The sequence below is a fragment of the Zonotrichia albicollis genome, chromosome 11, assembly GCF_047830755.1.
Source record: "Zonotrichia albicollis isolate bZonAlb1 chromosome 11, bZonAlb1.hap1, whole genome shotgun sequence".
In the NCBI taxonomy this organism is placed as follows: Eukaryota; Metazoa; Chordata; class Aves; order Passeriformes; family Passerellidae; genus Zonotrichia; species Zonotrichia albicollis.
In genome coordinates, this window is record NC_133829.1 from 273,937 (window position 1) to 293,901 (window position 19,965).

Consider the following 19,965-nt stretch of genomic DNA (forward strand, 5'->3'; position numbering starts at 1 on the left):
GCCGGGAGAGGTTCCGTTCCCTCCCGCACGACGCGGGTTTCCCCCCGAAGGGGCGTCAGGGCGAGGCACCGGCCGAGCGGCTATCGGCCGGCGGGGGCACCGGGCAGCGCCGCGATAGCGCTCTGCTGCTCGCCCGGAGGCGACTCGCCTGGCGCCTCCGGCCGTGTCTGAACGGCGCCGGGACTCGGCAGGCCCGGCCGTCCCTCTGTGCAGGGAGCGCTCCGTGCGGGGCTGGAGCTGGGCCGGCCGCTGCTGGAACGCCGAGCGCTCAGGGTCACCCGCAGCTCGGTGACCGGGGGAACGTTCCCCGGCACATTCCTGTGCCGAACCGCCCCCCAGAGCCGGAGAAAACCGCCGTCCGCTTTGGCGCACAGCGGGGCCGGGGGGGCTGCGCCGTGCCCGCTGCCAGCGCGGCCGCTCGGGGCGGAGCGGGGCCCGGTGGCCGCGGCCGCTGCTGCAGCCGTGCAGCTCCTCCGTGCGGCGTCCGCCCTTGCACCGGCCGCGGCCCCAGTGTCCGTGCTCTGCCCGCTGCCAGCCGGCTCCAGCAAGCCCCGGGCAGCAAGGACAGACAGCTCCTGCCCCGCCGCGGACCCCGGAGCCCCGGCCTGGCCAGCGCCGGGAGGCTGCGGCGGGGCAGGAGCTCCGCCGTGCTGCTCGGCAAGGCTGGGGCAGCTCCCGGGAGTCCCCCTGGCGTGGGTGTGGTAAAGTGTCTGTGGGGAAAGGCTGCGGCCACGGCTGCTGCTTGGGGATTTTCCATGAGCAGCCGGGCGCTGCCTGTGTCAGCAGGTCTCAGCTGCCGAGGGCTGCGCGGTCCCACGGTGTCGGGGAGCGGCTGGTGCGGGATGTCCCTGGGCGCACATCCTGCTGCAGAAGATAAGCATTTCTCTTAAGTTGGTAAAACTGCGTCACAAGCCACTACTGCCACGTCTGCCACTTTCTGCCTGCCACCTTCTGCTGGCTTCTACGAAGAAAGGAAGAGGAAACCCTCTTATCTTCCATGAAATCTGCTGGCTAGCAGGGAAATTTAGGAAGCAGGGGGGCAGAGCCATGCTTTAACAGTTCACTGGCAGTAGCAGAGCAGGTGCTCTCGTGCTTGTGTGGCAGAGGCCCTGTAGGGTGAGGCCTGCTCTGGCAGCCAGAAAAGGCCAGGACACATGTGCTTTTCCAGTTGGTGGGTCAGCAGTGGAGCACAATCCGTAGGGGAGTGCAGGGAAGTGCTTTTCTTTTGGTGTCCTTGGTCTGGGCTGGGAGATGTCCCTCTAGCAGCGTCTCCTGCAGCCAGTCTAGGGGAGAGCAGACCCAATTTTTTGCAGCAGTACCGCCCTAGTCTGGTCCCAGAAGTGGCTGCAGAGGTCCCAAGGCCACCACGGAGGTTGGCTCTCACCTGGGGGACTCTCCTTGGCCTACAGAGATGCCAGGGCTGGGCAGATCCAGGCATGGGGGCAGGTGGGCCCAGTCCCCTGCAGCACTGACTCAGTCCCTGCTCTAGTTGTGGGGAAGGGTGTCCCTGCAGTGCCCTCCATACAGACCTGTTTCTGCTGCAGGCAGAAATGATGCCGTGAAGCTGGTGGTTTGCCTGAGCAACTGAGGCATTGGTGCCCTTATAATCCTAGAGCACCTACAGCCTCCGCCAGGAACGAGCAAGAGTGGATCTGCGTGCTTGTTGGTGTGCTTCTGGCCTTTGCACCCAGGTGACAACCAGAGCACCCACTCTGTGTTTATGTTGTTAATGTTGAGGGTTGTCACAGTGTGTTCCCAGCTGGTGACTCCTGTGCCACGTGGCAAGGAATAAGCTTTAACAGGACTTGGAGGAGCACTTGGCCACAGCTATGAGGAAGCTTGGGGATTGCACACAAAGCAGATACTGTCCCATTCAGGTGAAGCTAAACTAAAAGACCTGGGCAAACAGGAAAATGCCTTCAAGCCTGGCTCACTTCTGTGGCTCCAGGTGCTGGAGGCCATGGCAGGAAGATGCCCCTCACTGTGAAGTCTTTTGCCCCATGTTCCCTTTCCCCAGTGCAGTGGCTGCCGATATCTTGGCCGTGCAGCGCTTGGCAGTTGGCAGCTGGGCTGCAACAGGGTGGGAGGCACTTCATGGGGCTGAGCCCCCCATTCCTGGGCTGGTGTGAGGCCATGGAAGGCTGGCAGCTGTTCCATGAGTGAGCCTGGAGCACGGGCCAGTCTGCCCCTCAGTGCTGTGCCAGCCACACCTGCTGGTCTTTGGGCCGGGTTTGTGTGTCCGTGCTTGTGAGCAGCCCCTCCGCAGCCCACAAAGGCCGTGGGCACATGGCATTCCTACTGCTGGGCTGCAGGTGGGCTCCCAGCCTGGCGTTCCCTGCCCGTGTGTGCGTGTGTCCCTGTGCGTGTCACTTGTGTGCAACGCCCCAAGCGCCACGGGCACCTTATGGACTTAGGCTGGGCAAGGCTGTCCCTGCACCTGACCAGCAGGTGATGACAGGGTGCTGTCGCAGGACAGGTGATGGAAGGGCACGTCCTGCAGCCCAGAGCAGGGGCAGAGCCAGACTAGGCTGTGGATCGATGCCTTGGCGGCATTAGGGCTGCTGCTGACAAAGCCTAAGGCAGATAGTTACAGACCTCACCTTGAGCAGCTGCTGTTTGTGTCTGCAGCTGTATTGCAGGACAAGGTCAGGGTGTTTGGGCTGGGCCCGAGTCTCTGCATGTGGCCACAGTGAGATGTTGTGTCTGGGAGTCACAGATAAATAGAGCTGCTGGAGCCAGCTGGACCTTGTGGAGCAGAAATCCTGCCTGTGCCACGGCAGTCCCATTTCCCTGGGCACTAAAGGGCGTGCTGTTACTATCCAGTGTGGAGGGGAGGGGATGGGCTGGAGAAACTCCAGGGAAAGGGACAACAGCCTTAGCTTTGGGAGAATGTGGGGATGTGTGCAGGGAGAAGGCTGGACAGCACAACAGAGGGACTGTGGGCTCACCTCTGCTGGCATGGGGGGGCAGAGCAGGCTTCTCTGTGCTGGGTAAACCTTCTGGTGTTTATTTCATTACTTCGCATCCAGAAGTTTCTGCCTGCTTGGTTTTCTCTGCTGGTTTCTCTGTGTGGGCTCTCTGCCCTTTTCCTGCTATTGCCTATTCATTAGCTGCTTTCACCTGCAATCCTGCAGGTCCCCCAGACCATGGTCCCCAAGTGTGAGAGAAGGGTTTGTGATCCTGGCAGATGTGTGGCAGTCCCCCCGGCTGCATCGTGGCTGGGGGCAGAGAGGGGTGCCCGGCAGCCCTGAGAGGCGAGTGGGGCACAGCGGCTGCTCAGGTCCATGCTGGGGGCCCTCTCTGCTCCTTCTGCAGCTGGGCCCGGGGCTGCTGGGGCAGCGGGTCTCCTCCCCATCCTGGCACTGTGCCACCTGCAGCCAGCTGCTTCCCGAGCCAGGCGTTTTCTTTGGCAGGGCTGTGGGGTCAGCGTGGGTCCCAGGCCGTGGTTTGCGTAAGAGCGCGGTGCTTCCTGCCTGCCTGCCCCGCAGCACCGCGATAAGCCCGCGCTGACAAGGGCCCTTTGTCAGCTCCTCTCAGCACCGCGTGTCACAGGGCCGTGCAGCAGCTCCTCACCTGCCTAGGCACGGCTGCCAGCGCCCAAAGGAGGCATCCAGAGATAAGGTTCACGGGTGGGGCAGGCAGCCCGTGTCCCGTCCTCCCTCCCACCACCGCTCTGGACTCCAGCTCCGGCCCTGCCCCTGTCCATGCACCCTCCATATAACCCCATGGGGCACAGCCGGCTCCCTGTGCCCCCACGGGCAGGCCTGGGCTTGCCAGCTACAGGGACGAGTCCTGAGCATGCTGCAGTGACACTGGGGTGAGTGCTGCCTGTTTGGTGGGTGCCTTCTCCCCCTGGTGGGACCGTGGCCCTGAAGGTGGGCCTGGGGCACCACAGCCCCTGTGGCTGGCGGTCTCTGGTTCAGCACTTGGGGCTGGCTGCCAGGGCTGGCCCAGCTGAATACCGGCAGCCAGGGTACTGCCCTGCAGAACTAACCCAGTTTAGCACAGCAGCCTGCCCTGTGCTAGATTTTCTGGGCTGTTCTCAGCATCTCGGTTACCAAGGTGACTGTTTCCTGTGTGATTGCTAATGCTTCACGATCTCGATCATGGTATCTGAGTGACTTCCTTTTCTCTGTAAAGAGCACTAGGACCTGCTCCTGCCCCGGGCTGCCAGACTCATCGCAGGTGTGGAGGATTCAGGTCAGTTTGGGTTCAGGTCACTTTGGGATCTGCTGCATTTGTGTTGCTAATGACATGGTCCCGTGCTCACCGTGGGTTGTTCTTTACAAATGACTGAAGCTGTGTTTCACTTCTCACCTTTTCTCCTTGGTGGAAGTCTCTCTCTTGAAACGGGGCTAATAGATTTTCCTTGTGTTATTCTTTACCACACAGTTTTTCTGTCAGGCTGCCGCACACAGACCTGGGGTTGCAGCCCCACGATACGGACCTCATGGGAAGTGCAATTCCCTGGTTGGGGAACTCTCTACTCCGGGGTCTGCCAGGGCTGGAACAGGCTAATCTGGCGGGGCTCCTGTCCTGCCAGCCCCGTGTCACAGCATAACGCATCACTTGCTGCACCAGGTGGGAGTTGGGCATCTTCTGCGTGCTCTTCACTGCAGGCGCCCTTACACCGCCGGTCACTGCCGCGGGCCCGCGGCGGGGGCTCACGGCTCTCACGGCGCAGATCCGGGTTTCCCGCCTGGGCTGGCATAGGGTCCCCCGGGGGGCAAGGACAGCCCCACGCTCGGCTGCAAGAGAGGCCGTGCAGAGCCCCGGGCTGTGCCCGCTACTGGCCACGGGGAGCGGCCCCGCTACTGGCGGGCGGCGCGGAGGGGTTGCCGGGGGTCCGTGTCGGACCCGGCGATGCAGCACGGGACGGAGGGGCGGGCGGCGGTGACGGCATCCGGCGGCGCCCGGCAGAGCGGCGGCCGGGCCGGGCCGTGCCGAGCCGAGCGAGCCGCGCGGGGCCGGTGGCTCGGCCGTCGGGGCGGGGCCGGGCGGCGCTGACAGCTGCGCGGCGTAAACAAGCGGCCCCGCCGGCCGCCCCGGCCGCCCCTGCCTGGGCCGGGCCCGGCTCCGGGGCGGGCGCTCCGGGCGCCCCGCGGCGTGACGCGGCGCCGCCGACAGACGGGCCCGGCTGCCGACGGGACGGAGCGGAGCGGGCAGGCCGCGCGGTAAGGACGCGGGACCGGCATCGGCCTGGGGTGGCTCGACCGGCCGGCGACCGCGGTTTGACAGCTGGGGCGGCCCTGCCGGACGGGACCCGGGCGGCGGAGGGGCCGGGGCCGGGGCGACCGGCGGGGCCGCAGCCGCTAGGCAGCCCCAGGCTTAGGGCGCTGCTGGCGGGGGTGTGCGGGCCCGGCGGTCCCCGGGAGCCAGCGGGGAGCCGGGAGGCCGCGCTCGGAGCTGCGGCGGGGGCAGCCGGAGCCGCCGCCGCGGGAGACCGAAGGGCAGCCAGGCCGCCTCCCGCCCCGGCCCCAGCCCGGCCGCCGCCGTCCGGAGCTCCGCCGCTGGAGCCGCCCCGTGCGTGCAGGCCCGGGGCCGCCGCTCAGCCCGGGGCCGCCGGGCTGCTCCCGTGCGGGGCTGGCTCCTTGGGCAGCGAGCGCGGGCCGGGCCGCGGTGCGGAGCCGGGAGCGCGGCTCCGGGCTGGGTGCGGCGGCCGGGCCGTCCCAGCACGCGGTGCTTCGCTGGCGACGGGTCCGGCGGGAAGGCGCCGCGGGGTCCGGGCTGTGCCCCGGCGGCCAGACTGTCCCCACGTGCAGCGGTCACCGCCGGAGCGGGACGGCTGCTGCCGTCGGGACCAACGCGGGGAAACAGCCCGGCCTGGGTGACCGGTATTGGCACGTACGCTGGTGGACCACGGCAGATAATTTTCCATTGTGCCGTACTGTGCTGAGGGCCGTGACAGTCCGGCACCCGGGGCTCCCGTGCAGCCTCCGGCGGGTGCTCGCGGCTCTGGGCCATTTTTTGGGGCGGTCCGGCCAGGGGCTGGCTGAGGTGTGGTCGCTGATGGGGAAGCCCCGCGGTGCCAGGGTCACTGCACTGTCTGTGCCGTAGCCTCTGGCGGGGTCTCCGGCGCTGCTCGGAGCTCTCTCCTGTGGCGGTGCCGCAGGCTGCCAGCTCGCTGTGGCCACTTCTGGATGGAGGGGCTTGTGGCTCCTCTGGGCACTGCCGGCTCTCACTTTTCTAGCTGGCCAGATATTCTGCTTCAGATTTCTGAAGCATGACCAGGGTCCCTCTGGAGCTCCGAGTTTGAAGCTTACCCTGGTGCCATCATGTCATGGGCTCCCTTACACTGAGTGGGTCATTCCCTGCTCTTTCCCTACAAGTTACTGCATTTGCTGTCCCAAAAGTGTGAGCAGTTCCTGGGCATCCCTGGGTTCATGCTGGAGGTGATGGTGTGCTCCTTTTCCTGGTCCTGGTTCCACCGGGTTGCGGGGATGAGTCACACCGGTGTCACCGTGTTGTGCTCCATGAGGAAGGGCAGAGCTGAGCTGCTGCTGGTGACAGGCAGCACAGTGCTTGCCATGGCTGCCAGGCACTGCCTGGTCAATGGCTGTGGAGATGACAGCCTGCAGGTTTGCTAGAGGTCAGGAGCTCCCCTTGACTTTTCTCCTTCCAATCTCTCATTTTGCTGGGATTCCTTGCACAGCACCTGAGGACGTCTCCTTTGGGCTCCCCTTGGGACTGGAGAGGCAGGCCTCCCGTTTCAGTTGCTCCCACCTCTGTACTCAGATAGTCCCATCCCAGCTGGAGCAGGGGTAGTGGCAGCAGGAGGCACAGCAGTCTCCCTTGCCTTGCCTCTCCCGTCCTTTGGTGCCCTCCTCTCCTCCTGGTTAATTCTCTGTGTTTATAAGCAAACATTGGGTAATAGGCAAGGTAAACAGCACCTCCACGCAGGAGCAGACATGGGCACACGGCCAAGGCAGGCGGCTCCTCGGCTGTGGGTGTGCCATGGGGGCAGCAGGCGCTGTGTGCCAGGCCCCCTTGCCCAGGGGCTGGCCCACGTCTCCGCGAGGCGCAGCCTGCCCTCCCGAGAGCTGAGGAAAGGTGCCCTGGGCATGACCTCTGTCCTGTCTCTGCAGATCGCGCTTCTGTCCTGGATGGTTTGTTCCTGTGCTTCTGTGGGCTTGGCCCCATGTGGCCTTGGGCTGAGCTGGGACCAGTAGGGCAGAGAGGCCGCTGTGCCTCGGAGTGCTGACGCTGGGAGGCTGCTGGACCTGCTTCTCCCAGGACCCTCCTGCTCCTGGGACCCTCCTGCTCGCCAGCTCGAGGAACCCCGTTACTCTGATGGATCTGAGGCCCTGCTCGCTGCTGTTGCTCTGGACTCTGGTGGTTGCCCTCACTCTCCTGGACCAGGAGGTGCTGGCCCAGCATATTTACACCAACACCTGGGCTGTGCTCGTCCCTGCAGGACCCCAGGAGGCTGACAGGCTGGCCAGGAAGCATGGATTCCTCAACCTAGGCCCGGTAAGTCTCCTGCTTCCCCTTCTCACTGAACTAGTGTTCTCTGACGTGGTCTGGGCAGGTGCTGAGCTTAGTCCCAGAGCTGGCTTGGGGCTTGCTCTTTCTGGCAGCAGGACCACTGTGTTTGTGCCTGTTTGCTGTGGCCTTCCAGCATCTGCTGCCTTTACTCAATGTTGGCAATTACCTGTATGCAGCCAGGGTCTCCCCCTGTCACTGGGACTGGTGGTGACATGGTACGCTGCCTGCTGGATGGGGAAGGAGGAAAAGCCCATCCTAGCGTGAGGAGCTGGCCTGGAAGTGCTGTGTGATGAGGGATGGGGAAGGCTTCCAGATTCCACTGTTGCTCCCCACAGCAAGCTGCCCAGTGCAGCAAGGCCTTGGTTCAGTGGGACAGCAGCAGCGTCTCTGAGCTGTCCCCAGAGGGGTCTGACAGCAGCTGTGTATTCTTACTCCTGAGCTGTCCTTGACAGAAGGTGTGTCAGCAGGTCTCCCCGGCTCTCAGCTTTCCCTGCTGTCAGCCAGCGACCAGGCAGAGTGCGTGGCTGTGCTGGAAGTGAGCTGTTTCTCTGGGAAGGAAGTGCAGGGTGAAATCCCAGAGGAAATTGCACAACTGTGGCTGTGGTGTCAGGACCTCGCTGTGCGCAGCTGCTGGGAGCAGTGAGAGGGTGGCTGCTGCAGGAGCCAGCAGGACCTTGTCCTGCCACCCAAAAGGAGCCCTGCATGGGCACTGGGTACTCTGAGCCCTCTGGGACTTGTGTCATAGGAGTGACCTGTGGGGGTTGTGGCTAGAGCCCAGTGAGGGTGTCTGTGCTGGGTGGGCCACGGCATTGCCTTAGGCAGCTGCTGTCAGTGTGGAAGCGGCTCAGGAGCAGGTCTTGGGGGAGAGAACTTGTCAGGCCAAGGCAGCTGCCATGCATAGAGGACTGGGAGAGTGGCATGTCCACCAGCCTGGATGTCTGATGAGACAGACCCCTGGAGTGGAGATGGGGGTGAGGTACCATCAGCCTGCTCCTGGCAGTGCTGCCCATCATGCTGTGGTGCCTGGTCCCAGGCCTGGCTGCCAGGGCCAAGAGACACTGCTTCTGTGGCTTCATCTCCACAGTGCAGGGCCTTGTACTTCAGTTGAGAGCCCAGGCTGTCATAAGTTCCATCCCTGTGAGCCACAGAGGCTCTGTGCCAGCTCTGCCCTTGTCTTCTCCCCACACCGTGGTTCTGCACCTGGAAGCTGGCACCTCTTCCTGGCTCCCCGTGCCCTCACAGCAGTGAGCCTGCCCTTGCAAGCAGAGCCCCACATGCTGCAGCAGCCCGGGCTGTAGCAGGAGCTTCTGGTCTGGGCATGTTTTCTCCCGTTCTGGAGCCTGCCCCACTGTCTGCACTGTGGGACGAGGTTTGCTGGCCAGGGCTTTGCAGACGGGTTGTGGCAGTGCAGTGGGAAGAGCGTGGCTGGAAAGAGCCTGGGGCTTTCCCTTGCAGGCTTCTGGACTGCTGTTCCTGGGGGTGTGTGCCACTGGGACAGGGTATGCAGCCAGGCTGGGACTGGGGGACTGGCAGTGCCCCAGTGAGAGGAACCCAGTGTCCTTCTCTGAGAGGATCCTGGCCTCAGCCTGGGCTCAGGACACTGTCCCCAAAGCTGTGCTGTCCTGGCATACCTGTGGCTATGCTGCTGCCTATGGAATAGGAGCCAGTGGCACTTGGGCAGAGGGCCCGTGACTGGCTCTAGTGACCTTGGGGAGGGCTTGAGGAGGGCACAGGGGACAGTGAGGAGTCGTGGGTCAGAGGTGGGGGCTGCATGTGGCAGTGAGGTGGGTTTGTAGGGGTTTGCACTGCTGGGATTGTGCAAAGAAGGGGGCAAGGGCATTGCCCCCCCTGCTGGGATTGGGGTCACTGGGGAGGGACACTGATGGAGCCATCCCTGGGCTGTGCTGACAGGACAGTGCCATCCTGGGAGGGGGTGGTCCTGTCTCCCACACCACTGGGCTGCAGGTCCAGCATGTTGCTCCACTCCAGGGGCTGTGGTCAGGCATGCAGGCAGCCTCCTAGCCCTGGGGCTGGCCAGGGTCGTTGTGAGCTGTGGCCAGGGGTCAAGCAGCAGCACTGAACTGGCACCAGGGACACGTGGTGCTGGGGGGTGGCTTTGTCCTTGCTGAGGACAGGGACAGTGAAGATTAGGGTGGAAGTGTGTGGGCTGGCCAGCTCCAGGCTGCCACCACAGTGTCATTGCAGACCTAATCCAGGTGGATGATCAGTCAGAGCTGCACTCTGTGTGCAGGAACAATCTGGGCTCTGTCCATACCCCGGAGGGGGTGAGGGATGCTGAGGGACAGCAACCAGCCTGCATTCCCCCACCAGCCCTGTGCAGAGGCTTTGTACCTTGACACCTCCTCAGGGGCTCTGGGCTGACAGGCACCCTGGGGAACACGGTGTGCCAGAGGAACGGGGCCAGGGTTCGGGATGAAATGTGTACTTGGGAGAGCTGACTGCTGCCCTGGGCCTCAGGGTGCTCAGCTGGGTGCGCCTTGCTTGGCCCAGTCTGTCCAAATTGGCAGCACACCTGGAGAGCTGTCATAATCTGGGGAGGTTTGTTAGCCCCAAACAGATGGTTTTGGGGCAACCTGAGATGGAGGAGGGTGAGATGTCTTCGTATTCCTAGAGCCCTTGCAGCCCAGCCCCTCCAGCTCTGGCACAGCCCGGGCAGCTGGATCCTGCCTGTGGCTGCTGCCTGGGCTTTGTGGCTCACAGGGAGCTGCTCTGTGTGTGCTTGTTCCCTTCTCCCCAGTTGGGGCAGGCTGCTGGGCTGGGAGGCCCTGGGCAGCCAGGGTGGGGCCACTGTGTCCGTCAGCCCCAGGATGTGCGAGAGGGGACACGGAAATGACAGCACTGGAGAGGGTTTGGGGTTTAAAAATAACCATCTGGGCGGCAGAATGGCCTCCTGGCCCCACCAGCTGTCCTGGATTCCCGTCCTGCCCCAGCTGAGCTGTGCTGGAGTCCCACTCTGGGCTGTCCTCAGTGGGACTGGAGCTGGGGTGAGGACAGCACGGCTGCTTGGCAGTGGGAGTTGGACCCCCCTGGGCTTGGATGCCTGCGTGCCCCCTGCTCTGCCCCACTGAAACTGGCTGTGCCTCAGGTAGAGGGTGGCACTGGGTGGGTGTTCCAGTGGGGCACTGGGGAGAAGCCAGCAGCCTGTCCAGAGATACAGAGGCTGGTACAGACCCTGCCCTGGCTAGGATCTCCTGGTGTGTGGGGCCTGGAGCCACTGGGACCTTCTTCCAGGAGGAGCTGGGTGGCACTGGGGGAGAAGCAGTGGGTTTGTCTCCTGAGCCTGGCGTCTCTCACAGGCTGATTCTGAAAGGCCTGTCCCTCTCTGCCACTGCTTGCCTGGGGCCTTCCTGCTAGGGCAGCAGTTTTTTTGGACAATGTTAGACTTGCTGCCATGTGGGGACCTGCAGGAGGGTGAGGTGCACAGCAGTTTCATTTCTGCTACTCCAGGGTCTTCCCAGCTGCCTTGTCCCCAGCTGCCACAGCTTCTCACAGGCGATCCTGCCCAGAGTACCGGACATAATACCAGGCACTCTGGAGTGGGGCCCAGCCCGTGCACGGCAGCCCTGGAGCTCACATTGCACACACGAGGTGTAGAGGACTGGGGAGACCAGGCTGTCAGGGCTGTCCCACGAGCAGCATTTCTCTGTTGCAGATCTTTGGTGACTATTACCACTTTCGACACCGCGGCGTGGCCAAGCGTTCCCTGTCGCCCCACCAGCCCTGGCACAGCCGCCTGGCCAGGGAGCCCCAGGTACGAGCGAGCAGGGCCTGACTTTGATCGCGGCACTTTACAAAGGCACGTGAGCCAGTGCTGGGCATGGGACAGGGCCATTCCTTGGCAGGGGGGCGTGGGAGCCCACCCCGTGTCTGGCAAGGGCAGGGGGGTGGTGGAGCCAGTGTCAGTGGCCTGTGGGTTGTTGCAATGCCCGGGCCCAGGGAGAGCTCTGTGTGCTTGGGACAGGACAAGGTGTGCAGGGCAATAAGCAGATTCCAGAGCAGTGGTGTGTGGGGGCTGCTGTTTTCCCCACCCTCTGGCTTCAGCCCAGGCCCTGGAAGATGTGTGGTGTGGCGTGGCAGCTCTTGGCAGCCCGTGTCTCAGCAGAGCTTGGCGCTCTGACCGTCCCGCTCCACTGGAGCACAGCCTTGCAGGGCACAGCCAGGAGGGGGGCCTGGAGGGGCCGACTGAGGGTGGCAGTAGCTCTGACAGGTCCAGGGCTCTGCCAGGCCAGAGCTGACTGAGCTTCCTGGGGAGAGCCCCTCCAGGCAGGCTGAGGGCTGGCTCATGAGGGTTGGCGGGGGACCCCACACCTTCTCTGCCCTCAGGTGCAGTGGCTGGAGCAGCAGGTGGCAAAGCGCAGGACCAAGCGAGACGTGTTCATGGAGCCCACGGACCCCAAGTTCCCGCAGCAATGGTACCTGGTGAGTGTCGGGTGAGAAGGAGGCCTGTGCCCATGATTGTGGCTGCGAGCTTGGGGACACAGGTGTGGCAGCCTAGGAACTGCTGTCAGGCAGCAGCTGCTGCTCGGCTGGCAGGAAGGAGGAGGAGGAGAAGGGGGAAAGCCTGAGGCAGCCACCCCTGCTGTGTTATGGGAACACCCCAGGGAGGAGGCTCTGCTCACAGAGCTGTGGCTCCTGGCTGGAATGCTGAGAGGGCAGGTGGGGTACCCAGGGCTGGACTAGGAGGTGCAGCCTTTTGCCTAGCCCAGGAATGGGTCCCTGCCTCTGCTTCCTGGAGCTTGGGCACAAGCCTGATCTCTGCAAAGGGTGCCTTGTCTGTGGGACTCAAGCATAGGCTGGGGCTCAATCTTGCTTTCAGAGCAGCCCTTCTCAGCTAGTTGTGCCCAACCTTGTGCCCGGGTCCCTGGGGTTCCCTGTCACAACCCACGGAAGAGCGGGGTGAGAGCTGGGTGGGTTTTGGGCCTATCACAGTGGCTATGTCTGGGTGCATCTCCTAGTGCCAAGGCTTCTCTTGGCAGTACAACACAAACCAGCGGGACCTGAACGTGCGTCAGGCCTGGGAACAGGGATACACGGGCAAGGGCATCGTGGTGTCCATCCTGGATGACGGCATTGAGAAGAACCACCCTGACCTGGAGGCCAACTATGTGAGTTTGGGTGATGGTGCAGAGTGGAGTGCTGTGGGCGCTGGTCTGGGCAGCTGTGTCCATGCAGGGCAGCCCCAGAGCTGTGAGGTACAGGGCTGGGACATGGAGATGGGATTGGAGCCTGCCCACCCTGCTCAGCAGCTCAGCCTCATGCCAGGGAGTAAGGGCAGTGGGGCTTGGTGGCTGAGGTAGACAGTCTCCAAGTGTCCAATTTGTTTTCCAGGACCCAGGGGCAAGTTTTGACGTGAATGACCAGGACCCGGACCCGCAGCCTCGCTACACGCAGATGAATGACAACAGGTGAGGCAGGAGGGAGGGCCGAAGACACAGAGCCTAAGTGTGGCAGGGACTTGGTGCAGTGCCACCCCACATGGGCCACTGGGAGCTGTGAGGCTGGTGGCATACTGCTGCCCCATGGGGAACCCTTCACCTTCACCTCCCTTTCTGACCTGAGCAGCATCCTTTTTCTGCCCAGAGCCAGTGTGGGCTGTTCAGTGCCCTGGCTGTGGAGCAGGGGGGCAGATGGAGGAGCCTTCACTGGCTACCTGGTCAGAGGGGACAGGAGGCAGCCCGGGTGGGGGTTGCAGGGGCTGCAGCCTGTACTGACCCCTGTGCCCCTCACACCCTATATGAGCATGCTTCATCCTACTTTGGTTGCAGACATGGCACGCGCTGTGCTGGGGAAGTGGCTGCTGTGGCAAACAACGGCATCTGTGGAGTTGGCGTGGCGTACAACGCCAGGATCGGAGGTGGGTGCTGAGCTGGGGCCCCGGGCCCTGCTGGCTGCGGCAGCCCTGTGGCAGCCCCTGGCACAGGGGGCAGCAGGGCTCTGGGGTTCTCAGCGGCGGCACCGTGGCCGCTCTGCCCCGGCCGGTCGCCGGTGACATTTGCTCTCTGGCCTAGGAGTGCGCATGCTGGATGGGGAGGTGACCGATGCTGTGGAGGCCCATTCCCTGGGCCTGAACCCCAACCACATCCACATCTACAGTGCCAGCTGGGGCCCTGAGGACGACGGCAAGACTGTGGATGGCCCGGCCCGGCTGGCAGAGGAGGCTTTCTTCCGTGGGGTCAGCCAGGTGAGAAGGAGGGTTTGCTGGAGGAGTACTGGCCTCGTTCCTGCCCTCCTCCCGGGTCTCCCTTCCCTCTGCCTGCCCTGGGTGTTACCCTGGCCCTCCCGGGATGAGCCATCTTCCAGCCCATCTCTAGGATCAGGCTCTGTTAGTTTTTCTTGTTCTTCCTGTGTGATGGCTCTGAGTCAGGACTCCTCCCGTGTGGTGTTATCTCTGTGAGGGCTCCTGTGTGAGATGCTCTCTCCCTGCTCTCCCAAGCCCTCTCCTGGTTCTTTTCTGGTTTTGTGTCAGGTGCTCAGCCTCGCATCCTCCACCCGTCATCCCCCACTGTCCCTTTGTGCTGTCAGTGTTGCCCAGCTGGTGAGCTGTCATGTTCTGCCCAGGATTCCTTACAGAGAGATGCATGTGGTGTCATGCTGACTCTGTCACGTCCTCTGCGAGGGTAGCTGCCACTTTTGGGTGCCAAGACAGGGCCAGGACTTTGTTCTGGGCTCCCCCAGCTCTGCCAGGCACTGCAATCCCTCACAGACAGAGTCAGGCCAGGTGACTTCTGAGCAGAAAAAGACTTGGGCTCCTGGAAGCCTCACATTGTCTGGGCCTCCTGCTGCCTGGTGTGTCACACACTGGACAGCCCTGGAGTCTCTGCCGAGGTGCTGGGCACCCTCCATAGGCACAGTGGTGGTGAGGGCGCCCATGTTGGTGGGCTGTGACTGGGGTGTCATGCTGTCCCCCGTGTCCCAGCTGCATTTGCTCTGTCTGTTCAATTCAGATTGGTGCCACCCACTTGTCCCCAGCTCCAGCCTGGGGTTTCCTGTGTGTGGCACTGCTGGTGCTTGCCCTCACCCTGCCTCTGTTGCTAGGGCCGAGGCGGGCTGGGCTCCATCTTCGTCTGGGCGTCTGGGAATGGGGGCCGCGAGCATGACAGCTGCAACTGTGACGGTTACACCAACAGCATCTACACGCTGTCCATCAGCAGCACCACCCAGTACGGCAACGTGCCCTGGTACAGCGAGGCCTGCTCCTCCACCCTCGCCACCACCTACAGCAGCGGCAACCAGAACGAGAAGCAGATTGTGAGTGGGGGCTGCTGCCGTCCGCAGGCCAGGGGCTCAGGGGGTGGGATGTGCCTGCAGCATTTCCTGCCCTGGCTCTCCTCCTCGCAGGTGACGACTGACCTCAGACAGAAGTGCACTGAGCTGCACACGGGGACGTCAGCCTCAGCACCCCTGGCTGCCGGCATCATCGCCCTCGCCCTGGAAGCCAAGTAAGGCATGGATGGGGGCGGCTGTGTCTGCCCCATGCTGCAGTGGCACCTGGACGTGGGCCTGCCTGGGGCCAGCAGGAGCCAGCACTGACCCCAGCTCCGTGTCTCCCTGTAGCAAGAACCTGACGTGGCGGGACATGCAGCACCTGGTGGTGCAGACCTCGAAGCCGGCTCACCTGAACGCCAATGACTGGGTCACCAACGGCGTTGGCCGCAAAGGTACCGGGGCGCTGGGAGGGGAGCGGGGTCTCCCAGTCCCACAGGTACCGCTGGCCTTGGGGTGCTGAGGCACAGTGCCCTGGCAGCCCTGTGGCATGAAGGAGGCAGGAGGGCCCAGGGAGCGAGCAGCATGGCCAGGCAAACATCCCTCCCTGGGCTCCCGCGGGAGCGGTGCTGACCCCTTCTTTGTCCACAGTCAGCCACTCATATGGCTACGGCCTGCTGGATGCTGGGGCCATGGTGAGCCTGGCCAAGAACTGGACTACGGTGGGACCTCAGAGGAAGTGTGTCATTGACATCCTTGCAGAGCCCAGGTATGGGCTGGTGAGCCCAGGAGAGGGTCACTCAGCATCTGTTCTGCACAGGAGCTTGAGAGCCTCTGGGCCCAAAGCAGGGAGTGGGGAGAATCTCGAGGACTGAACTGCTGCTGGCACCCTTGGAGCATCCTGCAAGAGCCTGGGGAGAGCTGGGAAAGGCACCTCCAGCCATCCCGCTCTGGCGTCACTGATGAGCCTCCCTGCTGTGGGGCTGGGCCCGTCAGCATGGGCAGACCGGGGCGCTGCGGTTGGGGTGCAGCCAGCACGAGTCATCCTGGACAGAGGGGCTTTTCAGGGGGCAGACAGAAGCTCCTTTGACTCCTGCTTGGCTGCTGCTGCCACAGTGCAGCATGTGCAGTCTTGTCTGTGGACAGGGCACTCCCTCGGGGCTCCTGGGTGGGGAGATCATGTTGCTGTGCACGAAGGGAGCTAGGGCTGGGCCCTGCCCTGACCGCCCTGGGGAGCCAGCCCTGTGTGGCTACAGCAGGCACATCCTGTGCTGGCATCGTGGGGGGAGCGGCCACAGGCCAGCAGCAGGAAGGGGACGGCTCTGCCCATCCCATCCCTGGCTGGGCCGTGCAGGGTGTAGCTGGCCTGCGGTGTGTGAATAAAGGGCCTATTCAGGGCTCATGTGTAGCGGCACTGGGCAGCGCAGTGCCCTCCCCTCATGCCCAGGAGCTGGGGCACCCCTTCTCCTGCCTGCACCTATCTGGGAATGGTACTGTGGTGGTGCCACTCTGACCCACTGTGGATTTGATTGCTGCTCGAGCTGTCCTGGTGCCCAGTCCCCAGGACAGCTGCAGAGCCCCATAGCAAGGAATGGGGACTGTGGTCTGTCCCCCGGTCTGGGACTGGCCTCACACTTGCCTGTGCTCGGCAGGGACATTGGGAAGCGTCTCGAGGTACGGCGGAAGGTGGATGCCTGCCTGGGGAAAGCCAACTACATCAGCCGTCTGGAGCACGCGCAGGCCAGGCTGACGCTGTCCTACAACCGCCGGGGGGACCTGGCCATCCACCTGGTCAGCCCCATGGGCACCCGCTCCACCCTGCTGGCTGCCAGGTACGTGCTGGGCTCTGGCGTGCCCCAGGCTGGCCCCTGGTGAGTCTGGGATGTGTTGACAGCCACATCCTTGTGCCCTTGCCTTTGTCGCTCAGGCCTCACGACTTCTCGGCCGATGGCTTCAATGACTGGGCCTTCATGACAACACACTCGTGGGATGAGGACCCCTCTGGGGAGTGGGTGCTGGAGATTGAGAACACCAGTGATGCCAAGAACTATGGTAGGGGTGTGCTTCCCTGTCTGCTGCCTCCCTCCAAGTCTGGGATGTGAGCTGTGTAGTCACCCAGTTTCCCCCCCTGCCCCTGCTCCTGAGCTGAGGGGCCAGTAACATCTTGGATGTTTAGGGTGGTGTGGCTGGGGAGAGGCTGGACTTGGGCATGTGGGATGGTACTGCAGCCCCTCTGGGGCAGTCCAGGCAAAAGGAGACCCCGTGCCAGCTCACCTGACCCCCTGCCCCTTGGGAGTCCTGTGCAGGGTCATGGCCCCACAAGAGACGCTCTCCCAGGTGGTGGGCACAACCCTGCTGTGCCCTGGCAGCCAGGATGGGGGACCAGCGTGAGCCCCCTCCCTGTGCCTGTCATGGGCACGTCTTGTGGGCACCTCTGTGGTGCTCACCCTGCGTTGTTGCAGGCACGCTTACCAAGTTCACGCTCGTGCTGTATGGGACGGCCACCGAGTCCCCCAGCCTCTCCAACCAGCTGGAGAGCAGTGGCTGCAAGACCCTGACCCCCAGCCAGACCTGTGTGGGTAAGTGTGGGGACAGCAGGGGGGGAATGCGGGTGCGGGAGCCCCCAGCTGACCCTGCCTGTCCCACAGTCTGCGAGGAGGGGTACTACCTGCACCAGAAGAGCTGCCTGAAGCGCTGCCCTCCCGGCTTCGCACCCGGCGTCCAGAGCACGCACTACAACCTGGAGAACAGCGTGGAGCCCATTGCACCCCACCTCTGCCTGCCCTGCCACCCCTCCTGTGCCACCTGTGCGGGACCTGGCCCCAACCAGTGCCTCACCTGTCCTGCGCACTCCCACTTCAGCAGCCTGGACTTCTCCTGCTCCCACCAGACCCAGAGCAGCCGTGCGTCCCCCGCCCTGGCAGACGGCGAAGGACCAGCTGAGGCCCCCCCTCCGGTCAACTTGCCTGTCCTCATCGCCAGCCTCAGCTGCATCCTCATTGTCATCATCTTTGTCACCATCTTCTTGGTGCTGCAAGCACGCTCAGGCTTCAGCCTGCGGGGTGTGAAGGTGTATGCCCTGGACAGCGGGATCATCTCCTACAAGGGGCTCCCCTCCGACATCTGGCAGGAGGAGGGTCCCTCTGAGTCGGACGGTGAGGATTATGAGGCCCACAGCGAGAGGACTGCCTTCATCAGAGACCAAAGTGCCCTTTGATGAGCCCTCCTGCCCCTCCCTCCTCACTGCCCAGCACTGCAGGCCTGGGGCAGGTGAGGCTGAGGGGCCCTGGACTCTGCCCCTGTCCCCTTCCTGCACTGCAGCAGCCTGGGGCTCCCACCCACTGGCACCATCCCTCAGCCCTAGTCTGGGTGGCCAGGCATGGTCCCGCAGGCACCATCCCCAGCACAGCACCATCCCAGTCTTGCACCATCTCTCCCGGCCCTGCGTCCATCCTGTGCCCCATGCCGGGGTGTTTGGTGGCAGTGGGGCCCAACGCTTCCTGGCCCTGCACTGGCAGCAGTGTCTCCCCTGCTGGGTGTATGGCTGCTGCTTGGGATCTTGTGAGTTCTGCAGGATGGGCAGCGTGTGAAATCCCTGGGTTGCCATGGCTCAAGGTGGGCTGGCTGTGGTAGGGCTGAGCTCAGCCAGTGTCACAGCATCCCCCTGCCCCTCCCACCCTCAGCCCCTGCAGGGCTGCGTCCCAGGCTCAGTTCATTGTGTCCCAGCTCCCTGCCGCCTCCCCTGGGCCTGTCTGCTTCCACCCGTGCCCTTCGACAGCAATAATGGCCAGGCCTCAGCTGCTGCTGTCCACTGCCTGCCCATCCCACCGCCGCTGCCTGCAGCGGGTAGGAGCCCTGGCACCGGGGAGCATCAGGCTTGGCACCGCCTGACCCTGTGCCCATGGCACAGCCCACAGCCTGGGCAGGGACCCCTCGCACAGTCCCTGCTTTGGGGGGCTGCCTTGGGCCCCTTGTGTTCTGCCCCTGGGGAGGGCTGTAGGTGCTGCTGGCTGGGACCGTCAGGTAGCGCCAGTGCCAGCACTGCCCCAGCTCTGCCTGCGTCCTGCCTGTGCTGGGCAGTGCCCGGCATTCCTGCAGCCCTAGCCCCCCGACGTGCCTTGCCCCCACTTGGTGACAATCTGTTCTGCTCCCCGCTGGAGCCCTTCCCCTTGCTGCCCCTTCCCCGTGGGCTGGGGGGCAGTGCCACGCGCCCCTTTGCCGTCCGCCGCCGCACACCGGGGCCAGCCGTGGATGGAGCCGCTGGCCAGGGGCCACAGGACTATTTTTCTATAACAACTTTTTGGTGCACAGTAATTTTTTCTTGTAATTTAATCGGCCAGGAGCTGCCTCCTGAGCCTGTTTTTAATTTAATGGATGTGGATATAACGCTAGAGAGACTGAGTTATTAAATGTTCAGAACTATGCAAACCAGCTCCGCTGCCTGTGCTCTATGTGCCGTGGGTGCCCGGCTGGGGCAGTGGAGACTGTGGGCCTCAGGGGCACCCAGATGTGCTCTGCAGGTGGGCTAGAGCCTGCAGACCCTCCCCCAGGCCAGGCACTGCCCTTCCCTCCTGTGGGCAGGAAATGTGGTGGGGACGGGCAGGGGATGTCCCTCACGTGAGCTGCTTATGGGGACGTGCATCGAGGGCAGTTAATTCAGAAACGGGCTGTGTGGGTGTGTGCATGTGAAAAGCCTGGGGACTTAGCACCCCTTTCCCACAGCACAAGGCTCAGTCCCTTCACCACAGCCTGGGCCCTGGCTGCAGCCCCCGTGTTTAGCTCCACCCTGGTGCAGGAATGGCCTGGCTGGACCTGGGACCCACTCGTGCTGTGGCCAAGCTGCAGGCACAGCCCACCGCAGCCTCACCGAGCCCCACAAAAGAGCCTGTTGTGGCTGCGCTCCATCGCAGAGGCAGCTCCTCTCTGCGGCGGCGCTCGGCCTCGCTGGGCCTGGGCCGCAGCGGCTTCCTGTGGTCAGGAGCGAGGTCCCCGTGGCAGGCACAGCCTGCAGCACGCTCACCCTGCTCTTCCTCTTCTCCCGAGGCGGGGCTGGGGCCGGGCAGCAATCTGCCTTCCAGAGAGATCTGTTGCCCTTGCGGTCGGACGCAGTGCCGCCCAGCCCTGACCGCCCAGGAGCAGCCTGGCCAGGCGGGGAGGGGATGCTGAAGGGATGGTGGTGGTGGGAGAAGCAGTACGGTGGCAGCCCTTCCTTGGGGCTGCTCCAGGACCCCACATTGCTCTGCTGTAGGAAGACGA

General features: G+C 63.7%; 1 protein-coding gene across 2 annotated transcripts; it reads left to right on the top strand.

Annotated features, from left to right (window-relative positions):
* Positions 1 to 599: 599 nt before the first annotated feature.
* Positions 600 to 19,140, top strand: FURIN (furin, paired basic amino acid cleaving enzyme). 2 transcript variants are annotated; one of them, XM_074548993.1, is made up of 16 exons: positions 600 to 4,200; positions 7,086 to 7,470; positions 11,159 to 11,257; positions 11,830 to 11,925; positions 12,483 to 12,611; positions 12,835 to 12,911; positions 13,272 to 13,360; positions 13,515 to 13,687; positions 14,542 to 14,754; positions 14,845 to 14,945; positions 15,061 to 15,164; positions 15,361 to 15,478; positions 16,362 to 16,541; positions 16,637 to 16,761; positions 17,172 to 17,288; positions 17,358 to 19,140. In XM_074548993.1, exons 2-16 carry the CDS (start codon positions 7,291 to 7,293, stop codon positions 17,924 to 17,926), a joined length of 2,370 nt encoding a protein of 789 aa, XP_074405094.1. In that variant the 5' UTR covers positions 600 to 4,200; positions 7,086 to 7,290; the 3' UTR covers positions 17,927 to 19,140. The 2 variants fall into 2 exon arrangements, with proteins under 2 accessions (XP_074405094.1, XP_074405093.1); XM_074548992.1 differs by lacking the exon at positions 600 to 4,200 and adding an exon at positions 4,219 to 5,174.
* The last annotated feature ends 825 nt before the right edge of the window (positions 19,141 to 19,965 follow it).

Excerpts from the sequence above, each read along its gene's own strand:
- FURIN (XM_074548993.1), top strand. The coding sequence starts at position 7,291 with ATGGATCTGAGGCCCTGCTCGCTGCTGTTGCTCTGGACTCTGGTGGTT. Across the intron at positions 11,258-11,829 it reads GCCTGGCCAGGGAGCCCCAG|GTGCAGTGGCTGGAGCAGCA; the intron begins GTACGAGCGAGC and ends CTCTGCCCTCAG. Across the intron at positions 14,946-15,060 it reads GCCCTCGCCCTGGAAGCCAA|CAAGAACCTGACGTGGCGGG; the intron begins GTAAGGCATGGA and ends GTCTCCCTGTAG.